The sequence below is a fragment of the Hyperolius riggenbachi genome, chromosome 3 (assembly GCF_040937935.1).
Source record: "Hyperolius riggenbachi isolate aHypRig1 chromosome 3, aHypRig1.pri, whole genome shotgun sequence".
Taxonomy (NCBI): domain Eukaryota; kingdom Metazoa; phylum Chordata; class Amphibia; order Anura; family Hyperoliidae; genus Hyperolius; species Hyperolius riggenbachi.
The window spans coordinates 363924550-363946942 of NC_090648.1; the positions used below are offsets into that span (position 1 = coordinate 363924550).

The following is a 22393-nucleotide window of genomic DNA, read 5'->3' on the forward strand; positions in this document are numbered from 1 at the left end:
AGGAATTTATAACAATGTGGATACTCCCTCATACAGCAAATTATACCTTAAGTTTTATCAATGACTCAGCCATTTACTTATTTAAATTGTGGGCTGTCACATTTATAAAATAGTCGCAATTCAAAGACCTTTGTCACTTTTACATGGAAAAACAATCCTATCCCTTTTTGACAATACACAAAATGAGAATGCAGGAAATGCAGGGCATTTGTCATCAAGGCACTTGGCCAGAACTCTTGCACAGGAGACCAGGAAAAAGAAAAATCCACCCTTTGTGCTTTTATAGAGAACAGCCTGTCTAATTCTCCCTTCTCGGCAAGTAATGAGCTTGCGCAATTTGAGCCACCAGCTGTCTGCCGACACTGCCAAATTCTGAGCTAATAGGTAAACGTGGGAGATTAACCCTTTCTGTGCTCCCAGAACACCAGGAAGTAACCATTTGGCAGAATCTTAGTAGGAGTTCAATAAGCTAACCAAGGAAATGTTTTTCTTTAAAGGGGATAACCCTATTGCTTTTTAAGAGCGGAGAGGAAGTTCTGAGTTCCGATCCATTTCAAGCATGAGCTGCTTATGTAGCAATTGAGGGAATGGAAGCCACTAAAGCCTATCTGTAAGTTTTTGGATGAGAATGAGAAACATTTTATTGTTGCACACCTGTATAAGGCAGATAAAACAATGAATATTTTTCTGCACCAGATTTTTCAATTGACAATGTGAAAAATGTGAATGAGGAGTATCGAGGCCTTAGGCCTGGAACCCACTAGGAGCGCTTTTGTGAAGGGTGTGCGATTTGAAAAACTTTGCTAATGTAATGCTATGGGCGTGATCCCACTTGAGTGATTTGATTTTATAAAAAAAAAAAAAAATAAATAAAAATAGGATTGCATAGGCAAGAGCTTTTTAAAAATCCCTAGGCTGCTAGTGGGTTTGAACCCTTATGTGGATTTTGTAAAGATCAACAGCAGAGAAGACCTAAGCCAGGTGCTTCAAACCAGTCCCCAGCCCACCAAACAGTGGGAGTTAACTGAAAAATCCCCACTTCCACTGGTGTAGTACAGATGACGATTTTACTTATACTCTGACCTAAAATATATATTTTGTTCTTTGGCTTGAGAACAATTATTTAACACTAACAAAAAGCACTGGTATATTACAGTTTGGGATCCTTCTCTGGAGAGAGTACTGGAGAATGAGGTTGAGGACCGTTTTAAAGGGAAGGTTCAAGCAAAAAAAAAAAAAAAAAAAAAAAAAAAAGAGTTTTACTTACCTGGGGCTTCTACCAGCCCCATGTAGCCATCCTGTGCCCTTGTAGTCACTCACTGCTGCTCCAGTCCCCCGCTAGCAGTTTTCTGACCTCGGAGGTCAGGGCCACATTGCATACATTTATACGCATTCCAGCTAGTGCAGGAACAAATATTTACGCGTTGCACCACTAACGCGTAAAAATGTATGCGTTAATGTTCCTGCACTAGCGGGAATGTGTAAAAATGTACGCAATTCGGCCCTGACCTTCGAGGTCAGAAAGCTCCCAGCGGGGGACTGGAGCAGCAGTGAGTGACTACGAGGGCACAGGATGGCTGCATGGGGCTGGTAGAAGCCCCAGGTAAGTGAAACTCTTTTTTTTTTTGCTTGGACCTTCCCTTTAAGTACCGTATTTTTCGGACTATAAGACGCACTTTTTCTTCCACAACAGTGGGGGGGGGGGGGGGGAAAGTCAGTGCGTCTTATAGTGCGAATAGTAAATTTTGACCAGCACCTGTTTGTCCACCATCCTGTGTTCTCCATTCTATGCCATGTGCGTCCTCAGCGCAGTGTCTGCCCCCTTTCTATGTCCCCGTCCTCACGCTGCAGCCACTTTTTACTGTGTCCATTGTCCCCTGTGCAGCGTTCTTGTCCCCGTCCCCGTGTATCATGTCCCCATGTCCGGACTGCTGTTTCCGTACTCACGCTGCAGCCACTTTGTATTGTATCCAGTTTCCCATGCGTCCTTGTCCGCGTGTATTAAATCCCCATGCCCGGAATCATGTGCGTGTAAATCGCCGCAGCCACGCGACTCTGATAAGGAAGTAAGCAGAGGAGACATCTACCAATCAGGCGGGGGGCGCTGTCCCAGACCGCCAATCGCTGCCGCTTATTGCTCCTGCTTCCTTTTTGATAGGAAGCGATGGTCTCGCCGGCGGGACCAAGGGGAGTGCGCTGATTGGCTCCATTGTTGGAGCCTTCGTCCCACCCTCCAGACTGCGTTCAAGGCAGAGAGAGAGAAGGGAGCACGAACGGCAGTGTGATAAGCGGTCCGGGGAAGCGGCCCCCTATCCGATTGGTAGATGTCTCCTCTGCTTACTTCCTCTTCATTGGAGCGTGGTTGCGGCTATTACAGGCACATGATTCCAGGCATGGGGACGTAATACACGCAGACAAGGAGGACGCTGCACGCATGGGAAACTGGATACAATACAACATGGCTGCAGCGTGAGTACGGAAACAGCAGTCCGGACATAGGGACAAGGAGAACGTTGCACACAGGGGACACCGGGCACAGTAATAAGTGGCTGCAGCGTGAGTATGGACACAGCAGTCCGGGCACGGGGGACACAGGGACAAGGAGTGGACGCTGCACACAGGCACAGGGGGCACTGGGCACCTACAAAGTCATTGGCTTCAGCTGAGTGTGCACACAGGAGTCTGGGGACATAGGAGACAGGGAAAAGGAGAGGGACGCTGCACACAGGGACAGGGGACATCAGCTACAGTATGGACACAGGGGTCAGATGTAGGGGGATGTAGGAAGGAGGACAACGGTGACAGGGGGACACCAGAGGAGACAGGAGGACAGAGCATGGCACAGGGTAACTCCAGGGGACACAGTGGAACACCAGAGGATGACATAGGGGGAGACAAGAAGCACAAAGAAGGCTCAATAGGGACATAATAATTAGGGGGAAAGATCCATAAGACACCCCTGCACTATAGAGGCACCAGGTTTAGTATATTTTTTCCCCCTAGTTTTTGACCTCTAAACCTAGGTGCGTCTTATAGTCCGGAGCGTCTTATAGTCCGAAAAATACGGTACTGGTTCAAATTTGTGTACCTAGCTGGGTGAAAGATGGAAGCACAATATGCTCATTTTTTCCCCCTATACACTACAAATAAGTGGGACAATTATGTGCTTTAGCTGGCCTGTGTAACATGAAAATTAGAAGTAAAATTTAACAAGTGCCAAAATTTGGTTGAAATTGCTGCTTCAGGTTCTTTAGTAGGCTACACAGCCAACCAATAAGCTGGAATTTGTTAAGATACTGGTATTTGTCTATGAAGGAAATTAAGTTCTGCTGTGGCCATAGGGGGTTTGTCTGATGCTGTGGAAACTATCACCCATTTTAGGCAATTGCTCAACTGTCACTGATACATTTGTTGTATCGAATGCAACTGCTGGTCCTGTGTGTCCCTGATAAGCTTCTATAGTACAATCTGCTGCAGCTGTTGGCTGAAAATTTTTTCGAGGATCTTCATGCGCAGGAGTCCCAACTTCAGCCCTTGCCATCAGGGCTTCAATTTGCATTTCACATGGCAATTTTTGGGCCAGCTGCCTTCAAGTTGGACACCATGTCCTAGTCTCTCCAGAAACCCGATTACCTCTGAAATATCCTGCATCAGAATTAATGTGAACCAAGCACCATTTCAGCACCCAGGGCTTCTAAGACAGTCTGGGGTAAAGACCCACTCACAATAGGGAAATTAGCGGCCGGTTACCGCTAATTGCCGAAGCACTAGCGCAATTTTAACTATATGGCAGTGAAGCCGCCGTTCGCGGGCGTTTCACGATTAGCGGCAATCACAAACACGTTGCATGCAGCATTTTGCCGAGACTGAAGAGCAATCGCGATTAGCATGCTATGAAAGCAATAATCGTAGTGAATGTACCGTGATAATAGCGGTACAAAACCCCACTCAATCGTTTTTGCATTTATAAGTGTGAATTGGGCCCCAAAATCTACTTCATTCAGGTGCAAAACAAATCAACTTATGCTGTGTACACACAAAACGATTTCTCGCTCGATCATTTCAGACATGTTCGATCGGGTCTCGATCGATACAGCCGGCGATTTACTCATGCTAAGTATACAAAAACGACGGCTGTATCGATCGAATGGGAAATCGCATTGTGTGTACCCAGCATAATAGCTGGTTGACCTTTACAGACCTGTATGGTTATCAGCAGTGTTCCCATAGTTTACATTGACAAAGGGAACAAAGAGCAGTCCAGAAAATTGCTGGTGTCCTGTTTTTCTTTTTTGTTTTTAAAAAATGCACTTGAACTTTTTGGTATGGTGGTTATATGCCTTATGGATGTTTTACACATAGGATATGCTCCTCCAAACCCTAGCCAATCACCCAGCCACATTGGGATTTGTGCAGCTTCACATTTACACATGAAAACGCAACAATACAAGGCTTGGATCACAGGTACCCAGAATTCACTTCTAAAAGAGTTGTTTACATGTTTGCTCAAAGCAGGAATTTTTTTTTTTTTTTAATCCCCTTGTAATCCACCCACTTCAAACTACATTTGCTGTGAAGACACTTATGCTGGGCATACACGGCAGTAAATTGCCCTTATCAATCGAGCCGCTGATGGCTTGATTGATAATATCCGACAGGTCCGATGACCTGCCGGATAGATTCCCCGCTCGATCCCCGCCGGCGGACAATAGCGGGGAATTGAGCTGCTGAAAAGGAGCGCCGGCGGTGACGAGCGGGAATCGATCCTCGCGGACACGCGGCAGGAGTCGATCCGGCGGCTAATAGGCCGCCGGATCGACCAGTGTATGCCCAGCATTATTCTGCAAGGTTCACAGATCCTACAGATCTGCAGCAAAGTAGGGTATGAGGTTGCACTGCTAGAACTACAAACACAGAACATTTATATCGCGCTTTTCTCCTGGCGGACTCAAAGCGCCAGAGCTGCGGCCACTAGGACGCGCTCTATAGGCAGTAGCAGTGTTAGGGATACTTTCCCAAGGTCTCTTACCGAATAGGTGCTGGCTTACTGAACGGGCAGAGCCAAGATTCGAACCCAGGTCTCCTGCGTCAGAGGCAGAGCCCTTAACCATTACACTATCCAGCCACCGCTGGACACTATCTAGCAAACTGAGGTAGACAGAGGGTTAGATGTGTGGGAAGTATTTCTTCTTGTTGTCCATACCAGCGAGTCATATTTCTAGATTTGCAAAACAGCAATGTAAAATGACAGTAAATAGGACAAATATTTTAAGGTAACTACCATAATAGTGGTCACACACAGGACACTTACTGTACTCCGATTTAAAAAATATTTACAACTAGCATTCCTTAACTGCATACATTTACCTTATGGTAAATATTTTTGTCACAAATTTGCTTTAAAGGGTAACTCCGACCAAGAATCAGTAGCTGATAACCCCTTTTACATGAGAAATCTATTCCTTTTCACAAACAGATCATCAGGGGGCGCTGTATGACTAATATTGTAGTGAAACCCCTCCCACAAGAAACGTACGTACTCTTGGCAGTTTCCTGTCTGTGAACCTTGCTGCATTGTGGGAAATAGCTGTTTACAGCTGTTTCCAACTGCCAAAAAACTATGCAGCAGCTACATCACCTGCTAACAGTAAAAATGTTCACTGGAGTTCCACTTTAAATGCAGGACCTTTGCATTTATGACTGCTTGCTTTCTGAAGGGGTTAACCAGAATCAGCTTCAAAAAGGGTTTTTCCATAAAGATTCACATCAGTGTCAGCACACAACCGTAAACGCAAGCTACTTACAATACTTTCAATAAACTGGCAGCCATAGGGTCCAGGATCAGAACTGTAGGGCGATACAGGCGGGTCCCTCAACAGTAGCCAAGTAATGCATACTATTGCTATTGGGGGAGAGAATGTCACGATAGAGATATATACACAATGTGTATATATACACTATACACAGCGAAGCAACCTTATATGACCAACTGTCCAGAACAACATGACTGTGGAAGTTTACACAAGATGCTGGATGCTTGCTAGGAGATATCTCAAGCAATGTAGACTGCAATGCATTCACCAGTGGTGATAGCAATTCAAATCAATGAGACCCGCAGCACCGGCACAAGAGATTCCTAACCACTAAGGGCCTGTTTCCATTTGTCAGAAATTCTATGCGGTGGACTATGCAGAAAAAAAATATATCTACACAGCAGAGCCATCACAATTTGCACACTGCCAGGCTAGTGTGCGATTCGCATGTAATGTATTTAATAGGAAATTCGAATGAGTTTTCATTATGCAAATTCATGTACGTTTTCTCTTAAAATCAATGTAAAAGCACACAGGCACTGACATGGTTAAATTCGCATAATTACTAACATATGCAAATTTTAATGTGTTTTTGCATTAAAATTCACATACAATCGCATGTGAATTCGTTTTTTTCTGAAACGGAATAGCACCAGTGAAAACGGGCCCCAAAGGACATCTTATACTATCTGTGTTGTGTTTATACACATTTAATTAACACATGGCAACATTGTACGCTTAAAGAGGAACTCCAGTGAAAATAATTTAATATAAAAAGGTGCTTAATTTTTACAATAATTATGTATACATGATTTAGTCAGAGTTTGCTCATTGTAAAATCTTTCCTCTCCCAGATTCACATTCTGACATGTATTACATGGTGACATTGTTACTGTGGGCAGATTATGTAGCTGTTCTGGCTTTAACCGACAGCTATAAACAGCCATTTCCTGTGTGTGTCATTGTTACATTGTGGCAGTTTGCCCAGAGTACCGTACGGTACCAGAGCCTCTTGTGGGAGGGGTTTCAGCACAAAATCAGTCATACAGCGCCCCCTGATGGTCTGTTTGTGAAAATCATTATATTTTTCATGTAAAAGTGGGTATCAGCTACTGATTGGGATAAAGTTCAATTCTTGGTCGGAGTTTCTCTTTAACTATGAATGGGAATGTCTAAAAGCTACACACACGAGGTTTAAACTACATACACACGAGGCATGGATGGCTGCAGTTGCATGGAGACAAACAACAGTTGAAAGTCTCCAGCAACGACAGTTGTATACAAGCGATGATTGTATACACGCGGCAACAACCTGTCTGCAACATAGCGGAAACTGTTGCTCAGCAACTTCTGTTGCAGGTTCAATGAACTGTCGGACTCACAAGATTTGCTAGAGACTAGCAAACACACGACCACACCGACTTGAGACTAGCGACGGTTGCCGTCGATTAGCCAAGTCAATTGCCTGGCAACAACAGTTCCTTGCGCGCGCCTCATACACACAGAGGACCTGTCACTGCAACATGTGCGTGCCATGTGTTTCCAGCAACAGTTGTAGCCCGTGTGTATGGGCCTTAATATTCACTGCAGTCCTAGCTGGCCCCGCCTCTTGCGCTGCTGCAGTGCCTAGGGGGTACATTATTCCTATGTCCGAGAAAAGCCTACGGTGCAATGTGTGTAGTGTATGTTTCTGTGCAAGTTTCCCTGTGTGTACTGGGTTTGTGTGTTTTTCTGGCTGTAGTATGCGTTTATCTGCATGTACTGTGTTTCAGTGTAGTAGTGTGCGTTTGTGTGTTTCAGTGTAGTAGTGTGTGTTTGTGTGTTACTGTGTTTTTCTCTGTGTATAGAGTGTGCGTGCATGTTTCTCTGCGTGTACTGTGGAATTTCTCAGTGTCTCCTGTCAAATGGCTTTGAGACCATTGGCAATTGCCCAGGCTGCCCTTATGGAAGCGCCTACCCTGTATTTCCCTGCTCCACTCCACCAGCTGAGGAGAACACTGGTGTTTCAGTGACAGTAATGCAGCCTTTTAGTATCAGGCTTACCAGCCTCACAAGTAAGTAGAAATGCATAAAATTGTAATTATAAATATGATATATTCTGTATTTTATTGTGAACTTCACAAATTGTAGAAATGCATGATGGACCAGGTGTAATCTTTTTCCAGTACAAAAAAAAAAAAAAAAAAAAAAAAAAAAAAAAAAAAAATAGTTTTTACAGCAGGGAATTTTGCTTTTTTACTTCCTGTTCTGATGACACCTGTCACAGAAAAAAGGAAGTTCAGAGAAATCTCATCAACTAATAGATAGCTGTAAAAAATAAAGTTTTAAGCTGCAACACTGCCCAGATGAAAATAATGCTTTGGATGCAGTTCTACTGACAAGCTATTAAGTCTATTAATGTCAGTTTATCTGTGTTTCATGGTTCTCAACCCCACTACCCTCTAGATCAGGGATGTCAAACTCAATTACGTAAGAGGCCAAACAGCCGAAGTTGTGGGCCAAACGGTTTATTGTGACTTAACATTTATAGCCTCAAACCAAGTGCTGGGAATCACAGCTCCTCTCTCCTGGCGAGTTAGCACAGTGGTGCAGTTTAACATTTACCTACTCCAGTGCCGCCTTGTAATTCCTCTGAAGTTCCCAACAGCCACACATTCTATGCTGTTTTGGCTCCAAGTGCATGTCACAATCATAAGGAGATATGGAAGAATAGAGTATGTGACTGCCAGGAGGATCAGAAAAGATGGTGCATCACTGGAGCAGGTAACCATAATGCTGAGGATACACGGTAGCACCTGGCGGCTCGATTAGCCACCGGATCGACTCCCGCCGCGTCCCCTATCCAGCGGATATTGTCAATCGAGCCATCAGCAGCTTGACTGATAAGGGACAAATGCTCCATGTATGCCCAGCATTACACTGATCTGCTGTGCCACTCTACAAAGGTGAGTAGAGTGCGTGCATACAGGTGTGTGCTTATTCCCAGCTACAAAAGGGGGTCTGGATCCTAGGAGGAGGCCCCATGCTAAGATCACCGGTGGGTCCCATCAATTGTTAAGGCACACTAGCTCAAACTGACATGGCCTCAATTCACGAGGCTTAACTCCTGTCTTTAAAGAGAACCTGTACTGAGTAAAAATATTTAAAATTAACACATGGAGGCAACTTCAAATGAACATTGCTTAGTTACCTTGCCATCAGTTCCTCTCAGAAGCTCACCATTTTTTTCTGACAATAATCCCTTCCAGTTCTGACAATATTTTGTCAGATCTGAAATATATCAGTTGCTGTCAGTAAAAAAAATCAGTTGCTGTCAGTTATAGCTGAGAGGAAAACTGATGTACCAGGTAATGTCCATGTTTTCCTATGGCTCAAGTAGGCGATGTTACAGTTTAACTGTGTGCTGACCAGAAAGCTGTTATGGGTAATGGCCATTTTCAAAATGGAGGACGGAAAATTCCCTTGATCACAGTGAACAAATAGGACGTGGGACAGGAGAAGGACACTGAGGAGTAGACTACATGGGAGGCAAGTATGACTTGTGTATGCTTATTTTGACTTAATTTTCAGTTCAGGTTTTAATAACTCTTCTGAGCTGTTTTACAGTTATCACAATTATATCACCATGGTGATAACTAAAACGGCTCAGAAGAGTTATTAACCACCCTGGCGTTCTATTAAGATCGCCAGGGCGGCTGCGGGAGGGTTTTTTTTAAATTAAAAAAAAAAACTATTTCATGCAGCCAACTGAAAGTTGGCTGCATGAAAGCCCACTAGAGGGCGCTCCGGAGGCGTTCTTCCGATCGCCTCCGGCGCCCAGAATAAACAAGGAAGGCCGCAATGAGCGGCCTTCCTTGTTTTGCTTAGATCGCCGCCATAGCGACGAGCGGAGTGACGTCATGGACGTCAGCCGACGTCCTGACGTCAGCCGCCTCCGATCCAGCCCTTAGCGCTGGCCGGAACTTTTTGTTCCGGCTACGCTGGGCGCAGGCGGCTGGGGGGACCCTCTTTCGCCGCTGCTCGCGGCGAATCGCCGCAGAGCGGCGGCGATCGGGCAGCACACGCGGCTGGCAAAGTGCCGGCTGCGTGTGCTGCTCTTTATTTGAACAAAATCGGCCCAGCAGGGCCTGAGCGGCAGCCATCGGCGGTGATGGACGAGCTGAGCTCGTCCATACCGCTAAGATGGTTAAAGACAGGAGTTAAAGTGAACCTCCGGACTAAAAATCTACTCAGCAGAACTGAAAAGGCTTGGTGTTTAACAGTTTCACAGCATCAAAACTTTGTTTTTCTTACCAAAGCATCATTTTTAGCTTGATTTTTAGCGAAGCTCCACCCATCAAAGAAAAAAAGCCCGGGCTTTTTTCCCCTGATGCTGTGCAGAGCATGATGGGATTTCCTATGTTGTTCAGGTTGCCTAGCAACTGGGAGAGGTGCTCAGGACACAGGACAGTTGGAACTGTGTCTCATGCTCCCTGTCACTTTCTTTCAACCAAAAAGATGGCTGCCATCATAAAATCAAACATTTGCCTGTTCTTTTAAAACAGTGTGGGTAAGAGATTATGGCTTCAATTCATCAAAGGGTGTTCGATAACAAAACCCCAGTCCTTAAAATACCGCATTCGGTATTTTACACTTCACTGTGCTAATTCATCAATATTTTCCCATGTGTGGTAGAGGTTCCTTAAGTTACCGAACTACTAGGCTTCAATTCATCAAAGGCTGTTCGATAACAGCAGAATGGTGCAGGGCAGCTTGGAATGTCCCTGTTTTGTTACAAGCTGATAACAATAGAAGGCATCCAGACATCCCTTTAGATGTAAAGGTGTTATAGTTACTGTTATTTATACTGCCTCTGCTGCTCTGAATCTGTCGATCAGTCTTTCTTAACATTTTATTTATTTGCCACAACGTAGATGAACTTCCTGGAGACATTACAAATGTCATGCTTGGCGATTTCACCACCAGCATCTTTGCATTATCAAACAGGGCCTGAAAGGGTTACACCACCGAAGGGAATCTGGGGACATATTTTGACTTGTTCTCTCTGCTCACTGCCTGGGGCGTCTGAATGCTTGTGTGGAGAAGCTTGTGTGACCTATCAGCGGCACTTGCAGGAGAACAGGGGCTGTTTCTATTGGCTGCCTGCTCCTGCTAATCATGAAAACATTCACACAGAAGGCTTTCGAAGCCTGTAACGACAGGGGAGAGCTTGAGATAAACACCGAATGTGTTAGCGAATGTGGGAACCTTGATGAATTAACATTTGTTGAGCACATGTCGGTAATTTATCTCATTGCTGTGTCATTTCAGCTTCTCATTCGGTAACAGCTTTGATGAATTAACATTTTCTAAAGTGCTTCGTTAAGTCAGCTGTTTTCAGCATTACCGAATGCGGTAATGCTTGATGAATTGAAGCCTATATTACCTATTTTAACATAACTAATGTAACTTAATGACAGTATGTTTGTTTAGGCTGGAGTTCCTCTTTAAGGTTATTGAATTGAGGCCATTGTTTCAACCAGAAATAATGTCACTGTGTGCTCCTCTAAATGGGAAGCAGTGCGCTGTTCTTTTAGTGCTTACAATGTTGGACATCTGCAGCTCTCAAGGGCCATATAAAAATTGCAAGGAGGACCACATTCAGCCCACAGGCCTTGTGTTTGACACCTCCCCCAAACTGGGAACTCCTTTTATTTCCTGTTTCTGTGTAATTCATCAGATGAACATCAGTATTGGTGGCGTTATTCAAGCTACACATCAATTGGATGTATCGGTAGTTGCGTCACTGGTTGTCCTGATTGCACAGTATGGCAAACTGCTCATTTAACTATGCTTCTCATTGTTGTACGTTTTGCCCACTATACAGCGCTACAGAATATGTTGGCACTAGTCCAAAACCTCAGATTTTACTGCTTACTGTAAGCAATAGATGATAGAGTATTAAAGTAGTTTATAATTAATTTTATACTTGGAGATATCTACATTTTATATCTATTTTTTTCAACGATAGAGGTCCTTTAAATAGTGTTCCCCACATAATTTTTTTCCAGCCGGGTGGCATGAAATAGTAGCAGGGTAGTTGCAAAAAGTAGCTGGGTGGGGCAATATGAGAGAATGCAGGGCCGGTGCTTCTGTGCACAACTCTGCTTATAGTATGAGGAGGAGGAGGTTAGCTGATGACAGCCAGGTGCTCATCAAAACCAGCCGGGTGGAGCACCCAGCCAAAAAAAAAAAGAGCCGGAGGAGAACACTACAGCAGTATGTCATATACATAACTGAGCACACAACACAAAAGTCCTTAACAACCCGCCCCCGAACACCCCCCCCCCCCCCCCATATATACACACATCACTGTTTAGTTTGAACAGCGTAACAATACCCAAACCGCCTTTGGCAAAAAATATACATAAAATGTCTAGCAGCAGTAGTTACAAAAGGTTAACAATACCTAGCATGTATCCCCAGACATAAGCTACACTGTATACACAGGTGTTATATGATAAACCCATTCCCAGGGTTATCTCTTTTTTACTCCTCCCCTCCACAAATAAAGTGTCAATACACTCCCAATACTTGCCTCTAAAGCTACATACTCACGGGGGGGGGGGGGGTCCACACGTCTCACCAGAAAGGCAGAGACGCGGTGGAAGCTGTTTGTGAATGGAGATCCCCCGGCCGGATGCTCCATTCACTCGCGTAGGTCTCCTGTCGCTAGCCCGCGTACTCACGCGGGACTAGCGACAGTTCCAGCGAAGTCGCGGCGACAGCTGTAGCCGGCGATTGAACATGTCAATCGCCTGGCGACGGTTCGGGGCGCACGTTATACACACGGGCGACCTGTCGCCGCAACACGCGCGTGCCACGTGGCTGCGCCGACGGCCGTACCCCGTGTGTATGGGCCTTAATGCTGGGTACACACCATGCAATTTCCCACCCAACAGGCGGTAATCAAGCAATTATTTCCGACATGTCACATTGGCTCTCCATCGATAGTGATCGATTTTGCGTACTTTTAATTGGAAAATCGATCGCTTTATCAATCAGTTGCACTTTGGACATGCTCACACAATGCCATGTATTGTCTGTTAAGCCATCGACCGGGTGGGACATTGCATCTTGTGTACCCAGCATTTAGGTTGATACACAAAAGAATAAAATCAAAGATAAGGTGGCCATACATCAAGGGATTTTGGTGGCCAATTGCCAAAGAGACGATCCGATCAGAAAGCGATCTGTTGGCTGCCATAAGCCGCAGACCAATTTTCAATCGAATAAAGCATGAAATCTTTTGTGAATCTGCCTTTTGACACTGCGCTCCCCCGTTTTATGTACCTCTCAACACCCCCCGTGGATTTATACTTCACCTGTCATGCCATTCCCCTAGTGTCCACATTGTATTTCCTCATTGGCGCCCCAAGTGACTACTGGAGTTATAGCATGTGTGACGTCACACGCATCCTGCACGTTCAATACGCCAGTAATCACACGAGGCAGCAATGTTGTGTGTGGAAACCGCAGCAGACACTCCAGGGACGGCATGACAGGTAAAATATAAATGTACAGGCATTATGGGACAAGTAAAAAAACTTTTTTTTTTGGGGGGGGGGGGGGGGGGGGGGGGGGTTGGGGAAGCGGCTTGGGGTTTGCATTACATCAGGCATGTTGGCCTGACATTCCCCAGCATGTCCGAGGGATACATATACATTTGACCAATTTCGCCCTGAAATTGGTTGAATTGTTGATTGGGCATGCTTTTGTTGACACAGCTTTTCATCCAATAATTCACAATTTGGATGGTTGATCTTTCTCCAAGTCAGATGTATGGCCACCTATAGCCGCTTCAGATGGCGGCAATACAGGCAGTAACGCGTAGTGATGGGAAGTTCAGTTCTTTTCAGTGAATAGATTCATCCAAATCAATTCATTACAAATAACCGAATCATGAACCAAAGCGGGGAAGTAGGAGTAGGTAAGCTCCCCGCTCGCTCCCATTAAACATTTTAACAAATTTTGCATGCTTTTCAGGGTCTGTTTGGAGGAAAAGATTCAGCAGGACAGAAAGGCAAATTTTTATAATAATAAAAAAAAAAAAAATGTAATGGCAGCCTCCATTTCTTGCGCATGCTGACCCTTTAAGATATATTGGAAATCTTAAAGGGTCCCAGCGGAGGATCAGAGGTGTGTAGGAAGATCGGGGAAGCCTCAGGATAGTCCACCCAGAGGCTTTCTTGATCTCCCTACACCCCTCTATTCTTCCACTGGGACCCTTAAAAGCAGTATAAACCCCTGACATAATATTCAATAAACACATTTTCCTAATTTTTATACGCCATATGGTTGTCATATTTGTTTTTGTGCATAACTATTATTATTCAGTTAGAAATTACAAGTTCCCAAAGTACAATTTTTTTGCTCTGAGAGCTGACATTGCATTTTATTCATAACTGGTTTATTCACCTTGAATTTTGAGCAGAAATGCTTTCTGAGGGCTGGTGCACACAGAGCGGCTTTTTCAGCGTTTAAGCCGTTTGCGGCTGCGGATACGCTTGGTCAATGCATCTCAATGGGGTGGTTCACACCAGAGTGGGAGGCGTTTTGCAGAAACGCATTCTAGCGGGGCGAGGCATTTTTTGGATTGCGGATGCGTTTCTGCCTCAATGTTAAGTATAGGAAAACCGCAAACCGCTCTGAAAAACGCATGTTCAGAGCGGTTTTGCCGGCGTTTTTGTTACAGAAGCTGTTCAGTAACAGTTTTACTGTAACAATATATGAAATCTACTACACCAAAACCGCTACAAAAAACGCTAGCTGAAACGCTACAGAAAAAGAAAAAAAAGCGTTTCAAAATCTGCTATCATTTTGCGGATCTGCTAGCGTTTTTTGGTGTGCACCAGGCCTGAGTGTCCGTCTATGTTCAGGAGTGTCTGATCTTTCAGAGAAGTATTTACTTAAAGGAATCGTCAGGCAATTACCTGGGGCTTCTACCATTCTACCAGCCCCATGCAGCCATCCTGTGCCCTCAGTCACTCACTTCTGCTCCAGTCCCCATCGCCAGGGCTGTGGAGTCGGTCCAAAAATCCACCGACTCCGACTCCGACTCCTCAGTTTAGGATTCCACCGACTCCGACTCCGACTCCACGACTCCGACTCCTCTAATTTGCATATTACAATTTTGTTGATTAAAAGTATGTAACATGAAATTCGTCTCTTAACTGCCAACGCTTAGGAATTTTACAAGACAACTGAAGTGAGAAGGATATGTAGACTACTATATTTATTCCCTTTAGACTAAAACTAGTCCTTGGTAAGAGTACTTGTAAAAGGTACAAACCTGAACAAAGAACATCTATCAGGCCCTAGGCAATGTAAGTGTGGGTACATGTAAGAATGATGTGCAGGTACTCTGCAGGGGAATGAGGAGATTGTAAACAGACAACACCTCTGTGTTCAATGTGCACAGCATTCTCAGTGGATTCCCTGCAGCTCTCTGGGGAGTGCATATGTAGAGTATAGTACTACTGTGTAACAAAGTAAACCTGAGACAGATGAAATTAAAGTTTTATACATACCTGGGGCTTCCTCCAGCCGCCTTCAGGATAATCAGTCCCTCGTTGTCCTCCTCCGCCACCTGGATCTTCTGCTATGAGTCCAGGTACTTGAGCCAGTCAGGCGTAGTGCGCATGCACACACTCCGCCGCCAGGAGAATACTACACCTGTGCAGCACTATTGCGCAGGTGCAGAATGTTCCTGGCTGTGGGAGCGGCATGCGGCCGGACAGCGCTGACTGGCTGAATTACCAGGACTCATATCAGAAGATCCGGGTGGTGAAGGACAGCGAGGGACTGCTTAGCCTGAAGGGGGCTGGAGGAAGCCCCAGGTATGTATAAAACTTTACTTTTCATCCGTCTCAGGTACCCTTTAATTTGTAGTCACCAAACCAAATTTTAACAACATATCAAATTATTTGATTTCATCAGCAAAGGGAGTGCATACATTTGCATAAATCAGCATCAATGCAGAATTATTTCCATCTCGTTGACCATCTCTATTAGTGACACAGCTACACATCAGGCTTTATTCTTACAGCATAGATGTTATTTAGTATATATAAGAGATTCCTGTGTACACATATATACAGTCACAACCAGATATGTATATCTGACCTTAAAAATATGGGGACTGCTTTATTGAAGCAGCACAAGTAACTAATTTTGATTGGTTTGTTTCATTTTTGTGGACTAAGCACAGCTATTACTGTATATATACATTATTTTTAATGACTATTATCTGAGAAATAGAACATTTTATCATATTTTCTATTTTAATTACAGTTACAAATTCATTAGGAGTCGGAGTCGGAGTCGGTGCATTTTTTCCCGACTCCGACTCCAGGCACCCAAAATTGCCCGACTCCACGACTCCGACTCCACGACTCCGACTCCACAGCCCTGCCCATCGCCAGCTAGTTTCGTTTTTTCCGACCTCGAGGTCGGCGGGCCGCATTGCGTATTTTTACACATTCCCGCTGGTGCAGGAACATTAACACACATTTTTACATGTTCGTGTTGCAACGCGGAAAAATTTACGCATTGTACCACCAATGCGTAACAATGTGATAATGTTCCTGCACCAGCGGGAATGTGCAAAAAATGTACGCAAAACGGCCCACCGACCTCAAGGTCGGCAAAAATGAAACTAGCTGGCGGCAGGGGGACTGGAGCAGCAGTGAGTGACTACGAGGGCACAGGATGGCTGCATGGGGCTGGTAGAAACTTCAGGAAAGTCAAACTTTTTTGCCTGACGATTCCTTTAATTCAAGTGAGGAATGTAAACACAAGATAACATCTCCAGTTCGGATGCATCCAGCTTTCTCAGCAGGGAACTTGTAAGTCCGGTGTTGAACTAATTGAATGCTGTTCTACGAAAAAAAAAATGGTGGTAGTATATGCTGTAAATCTTTTAGAGCAAAGAAATGCTGCGTTTCATTCCACTTTAAGGTATCAAACATCACAAAGACACATCTGAGGAGCTTGAAAATAAGAAAAAAATGCAATTAACTGGGGTTTCCACCAGCCCCTGCCAGCCGTACTGTGCCCTCGCCTCAACTCTGCTCCCCGCTGGTGGCCCGGGGTCACCTCTGGCGCAAGATTCCCACTGCGCCCGCACCTTTCAGAGTCACGCTGATGTCATCCGCGCTCCGTACTGCGCTGACGGCATTGCTACTCAGTGAGCCGCACACTGGAGTGCAAGGAGATGCTGACCTGGCGAGGTCGGCATCTGCACCGGAGGGGACCGGGAGCCACCAGAGCTGCAGCGAGGGCACAGGACAGCTGCCAGGGGCTGGAGAAAGCCCCAGGTAAGTGGACTTTTAATACTCCTCTGACTTTCCCTTAAATGTGAAATATTGAAGAATGAACTACTAAAAATTGACAGGAAGTAATTCTGATTGGTGCAATTTCAAGCTGCACATAATTTTCATGAAATTTGAATGCAAGGAGAAAATTGCATCCCATTGATCATCCTGGCACTCTATACTGTAAGCAGCCTGTTTCTCCTCCCAATTCAATCTTCCCAGGTCTGTTCATGGCACTCAGCATCACTGGCAGGCAGAATGTCAACCAAAATCATCATTATTCCAGTCAAATACCTAGTGTCAGTATGAGTTAGCCCTCTTGTGTTGATAAACCTGGTTTGAAACCACTACCTAATACCTATATGAAGTAACAATTATGTCCAAGTTTTATTCTAAGCTACCACTTGAGCCGGACTCCAACAGCCAGTGGAAGCTGACAGTGTAGACTGTTCTCAGATGGTGCGTTTGGAGCCAGCGGCAGATGCATTTCAACCATTGGCTAAATGGGAAACAATCTCTCAAGGAAAAATTGTGAACATCACAAGTGTGTTCCGCTTAACATAATGAATCCAATGATTCGGTTGCAGACTCAAGTATGAACAGATTTTATTTACAAAATAGGATTTATTCACTGTCAGTTAATCATTGCAGTTAAACTGACATAAAAATGTCAGTTTACCCCTACAGTGTAAACCAAGTCTTATGCTCAGAATTCACGATTAGTTTCTGTAGGCACATTTACTAGCCAATCGATTTTCCAATCAATTTCCATTTACTTCTACGGAAAGTTGATCAGAAAACGATCGAGCCATCTGCCCCCGCCCCCCCCCCCCCCCCCAAAAAAAAATCATGGTGTAATCCCAGCATTAGGTTTGGTTTCTAGTCACAATTCAAACATACTGATAACTTAAATGGCTACTCTAAATACAAGAAAAAAAAAAAAAAAAAGTGGCTCTTAAACATTGTAGGGGTACTAGTATTCAGAGTCCCAAGGCAAGGCCACAATGTATTCAATGCCTACTACAAAGTGCTGAGTATACTGAACCCGAGTCACTATAAAAAGCAAAAATATAAGTTTATATATACACACAAAAAGGTTGTTTACTAGGAGTAACGTAATGTTTGGCTAAAATGACAAACCAAAAAAAAAAAAAATTCAGGTAGGAAGCAGATCATAAATAACTAGGGCATTGCTAAACAACCGGACCTGAGCCGACAACTGTCCATTACTGCACCACCAATTATACAGGAATGATTCATGCCAGAATATTGGGCAGACCTATGGGAAATGCAACCACAAGCAGGAGGATGAGAACTAGACAGACATTTATTCCCCACAAATTAGTCACACAAACAAAATAAGAAACTGCTCTATCAGAACAGTGCACCCCATCACCTGATAATGCTATGCTCAAACAAACTTCATAAACAGCATTTAGACAAGAACCATATCCGATGGATTGTCAATATACTAAGACAGTGCTGTCCAACTGGCGGCCCGCGGGCCGCATCCGGCCCGCCAGGCCACCTGCTGCGGCCCGCTCGTCTCCCTGGGATGCAGGCATGGCTTGCGCTATGGGCGCCATGCCTGCTCCCTCTTACTGTGTCCCCGCTGGCCTCTCCGGTGTCGCCGCTGGCCCCTCCTATGTCCCCCTGCTGCCGCTGCCTCTCCTATGTCCCCCCGCTGCCGCTGCCTCACAGATCAGACCTCACAGATCGCGGCGACTGATGTAAACAGAGGGCGCATGGTACCCGCACGGAGTACGTCACATGCGGAAGTGAATCATTAGTCACTTCCGCATGTGACGGTCTGCCGCGCGGGTGTCATGCGCGCGCTCTGCTTGCTTCAGTCGCCGCGATCTGTGAGGTCTGATCCAGTGGGGAGACCGGAGAGGCCAGCGGGGAGACCGGAGAGGCCAGCCCCAGAGGTAATGCGCTCGCTACTGGTGGGGGCACCTGTCACTAACTGGGGGGGCACCTGTCACTATCTAACTGGGGGGCACCTGTCACTATCTAGCTGGGGGGCACCTGTCACTATCTAAGTGGGGGGCACCTGTCACTAAAGGGGCATTCTGCTTATTTATGTGAAATGCTGTCTATTTATGTGCCTCATGACTGCTGAATTTGTCGTGTTGGGGGCCTCATGATTGCTGAATTTGTCTTGTTGGGGTCCACATGATTGTTGGGGCATCACGATTTTTTGGGGGCCTCATGATTGCTAAATTTGTCTTGTTGGGGGCATCATGATTGCTGAATTTGTCTTGTTGGGGGCCTCATGATTTGTTGGGGGCCTCATGATTGCTGAATTTGTCTTGTTGGGGGTCACATGATTGCGAACTGTGAGACTATGGAAAAGCTGAATCGTCATCATGAGACAATAGCATTAAACCTACTTTTTTAGCTTTTTAAAACGAAAAATAAAACTGGGAGGTTCTAGCAAGAACCTTCGGCCCTCCACCATGGGGGCTGAAAAAAAAAATGGCCCTCCATGCCCATGAAGTTGGACAGCACTGTACTAAGATATAAACGAATACAATATACAGATAAATATAAAACTGGCAAGTATGCTTCGGTGTAGCAGTGTAATGTCACATTAGATCTCCCCACTGTACAAGCAGCAGAAATCTTATTACGCAGTGGAATACAGATTACAAGCATTGAGCTAAGCATAAAATATATGACATCAGAAATCCTCATCTGAACCAGTTTATATAGCTATATCAAACATCTGGTCAGATTTCTATGGCAGGTTACATTTGTTTTCACTAGCAGTTCTCTGGTTCATTGTGTTGGGGAAACAATTTATAATAACTGAAGAAAACAAGTCTTCAAGCTAAAAAGCACTAATATAGGAGTTACCATATGCTGCATTACAGCAGAAGAGGATTTACCCTCACAGGTTTTACACATTCAATACTGCAGTCCTCCGACCTTTTGTCCTACATATGCGGTATTTCACATATTCCACAGTGGTTTATTGCTCTCGATTTGCAGCTCTAGGTTTTTAGGACACTATAAACATGGAGTTTTTACCTAGTGCTCCAGTTTACTACAGCATCTTAAAAAAAAAAAAAAAAAAAAAAAAAAAGAGGGCTCCCTACCAAAACCATATTGGCCTAAAACTAACCATATATTTCAATATTTAAATTTGATCACTCAACCCCAAGGGCTATCCTAGTATACAGCTATTTCAAGTTACAAAATGTTTAACATTGCAGTATCTTTAAGACTAAAACCAAAATACATTTTCCCAGTGTTGACAAAAATAATTTAATTTACTTCTGTACAACCAATTTTTTTCATAATGGTTTACTTAATAATCATATTGTATTTACTTGAGTGATCAAGTCTATCTATAGGGTCAGAGATAATCTGGTTTATACAATTTTACCACTTCTATGTAAGGTAATATGAGGGACTGGCTAAAGTATCCATTCAAAAGCCTACTCACTAACTTTACCCTTCTACTACAAAAATGTGGTAAGGCCCCATTCCCACTTGGGAAAGCAAAGTGACTGCTATTTTGTGTTGCAGCATTATACTTTTTTTGGGCAATTGTGTTTCCTGATGAGAATCACAACATAACAACTGGCAAAATAGTACATGTAGCATGTTTGCGATTGCCAGAAATCACAAACTGGCTGCAATTGCTTCAGTGCGAGTAATCCCATAGGGTTATTAGTGCAGCAGTGCTCTACTGATCACCAGCAAAGCGCAAATCGCAGGTAAGAGCAGCTGAGCGCAAACCTAGCCTGAGACTGTATGATCAAGATATCAGTGGGCACCTGTAAAGAAATGAGGGGGTGGGGGGGGGGGAATTCAAGCTACTACCAGCTATTTGATCTACAGAAACTGAAATTAATAGAACCTAAACCACAACTTCACAAAGGGCTAACCAGATTTCAGAAAACTAATCATTAAATCAAGCTGCCAGTCAATCTGGCTTTCCAAACCTGATAAGCCATGTACAGTGTTCAGCCTCTGCTAACTGTAGGATCAAGAACACCAAGTATACACAGTTACATATAAACATCACATATTTAACCATTATTAGGCTAATCTGGTGCTATTCAACCAATCTGCACTGAGCTGATCTGTGACTAGTTTGCTCCTATGGAATGTTTAGTGTATGGACACCAGAAGACTATTGTAGAAACATTAAATTGAGAGTTTGACGTAGAGCGCTCAATGATCTCAGTGCAGTGCTACAAGTCATCTCAGCTGTGTGGCCGTAACTCCTAGCAGCGTACAAAGCCTAGGCTGAGACTCCAGCAGCAGCACAATAATCAGGAAACACAGCAGAGTGGGCGCCATAGCACACGGCCGCCGCCAGGAGGCGCTGTGCCCAGGAGGCCGAGCTGAACAAGGCCGCGTTACCTCGCCATTCGTGATGTTGATAGCCAGGTAGATATCCCCGAAGGAACCAGATCCAATTTTCCGCACCAGTTTGTATTTCCCACCAACGATGAATTCGGCCTTGGAGCCGCTGCTGCTGCTCGCCATGTTCCGATTGTAGTTGTACAAGATAACGGCAGCTGGTGTAGCCAGCGCAGCCCAGCACAATATGGGCGTGTGGGTGTCCCAGTGAGCAGGGAGGAGAGGTCACTATGCCTGTGAATAATGGCGGCTCCTCTGCTCCCCTTCTGGCCCGTGGACTCGCTCTCTCCCCTCCCTGAATGACAGCCGCAGCCCCTCCGCTCCTTCCTCAGGCCGCCATCTTGTGTTCTCTCCTTCCTGCTCGCCCGACCGTTTTCACTCCCTCACCACAAAATGCCCTCCTCCGTGCCGCACTGCACCCTGGGTAGAGGAGAGGGAGCGCCCGACGTTATTCCATACAGCCACCTAGGCCCGCCCCCTCATGACACGTTACAAGCTGTGACGTCTCTTTGCGCCCGGGTAGCCGACGGCCATGTTTGTTAGGGGCGCTGTGTTTTTGGAGTAATTCTAGTGTATTCTAATGACTGTATAATAAACGTGTAGGTGATTCGACTAATAATCTCTGTTCACTCACATGCAGCGGCGTGTTGTGTACGCAAATTGCTCATCTTACCAGCTCACTTCACATGGATTCTATATATATTTATTATACAGTAATACGGTGTATAATCATGGCTATATGCCATTCCAACGTGCTGTCAGCGGTAGCAGCGCATTTCTCAGTGATGCGGTACTGTGTAGTGTCACGGCGAGGCCGAGTGGTAAAATGGCTGCTCTCTTCACACCCTC

General features: G+C 44.9%; 1 protein-coding gene across 4 annotated transcripts in view; it reads right to left on the bottom strand.

Annotated features, from left to right (window-relative positions):
* CSNK1A1 (casein kinase 1 alpha 1) overlaps positions 1-21974 on the bottom strand; it is a 72881-nt gene extending 50907 nt beyond the window's left edge. For 2 of the 4 annotated variants that reach the window (XM_068277129.1, XM_068277130.1), the window contains exon 1: positions 21545-21974. In XM_068277129.1, the coding sequence (XP_068133230.1) occupies positions 21545-21670 (126 nt within the window). In that variant the 5' untranslated portion in view covers positions 21671-21974. The remainder of the gene's footprint in view (positions 1-21544) is intronic. The other 2 variants (XM_068277131.1, XM_068277132.1) reach the window with 2 other exon arrangements.
* Between the last annotated feature and the right edge of the window lie 419 nt (positions 21975-22393).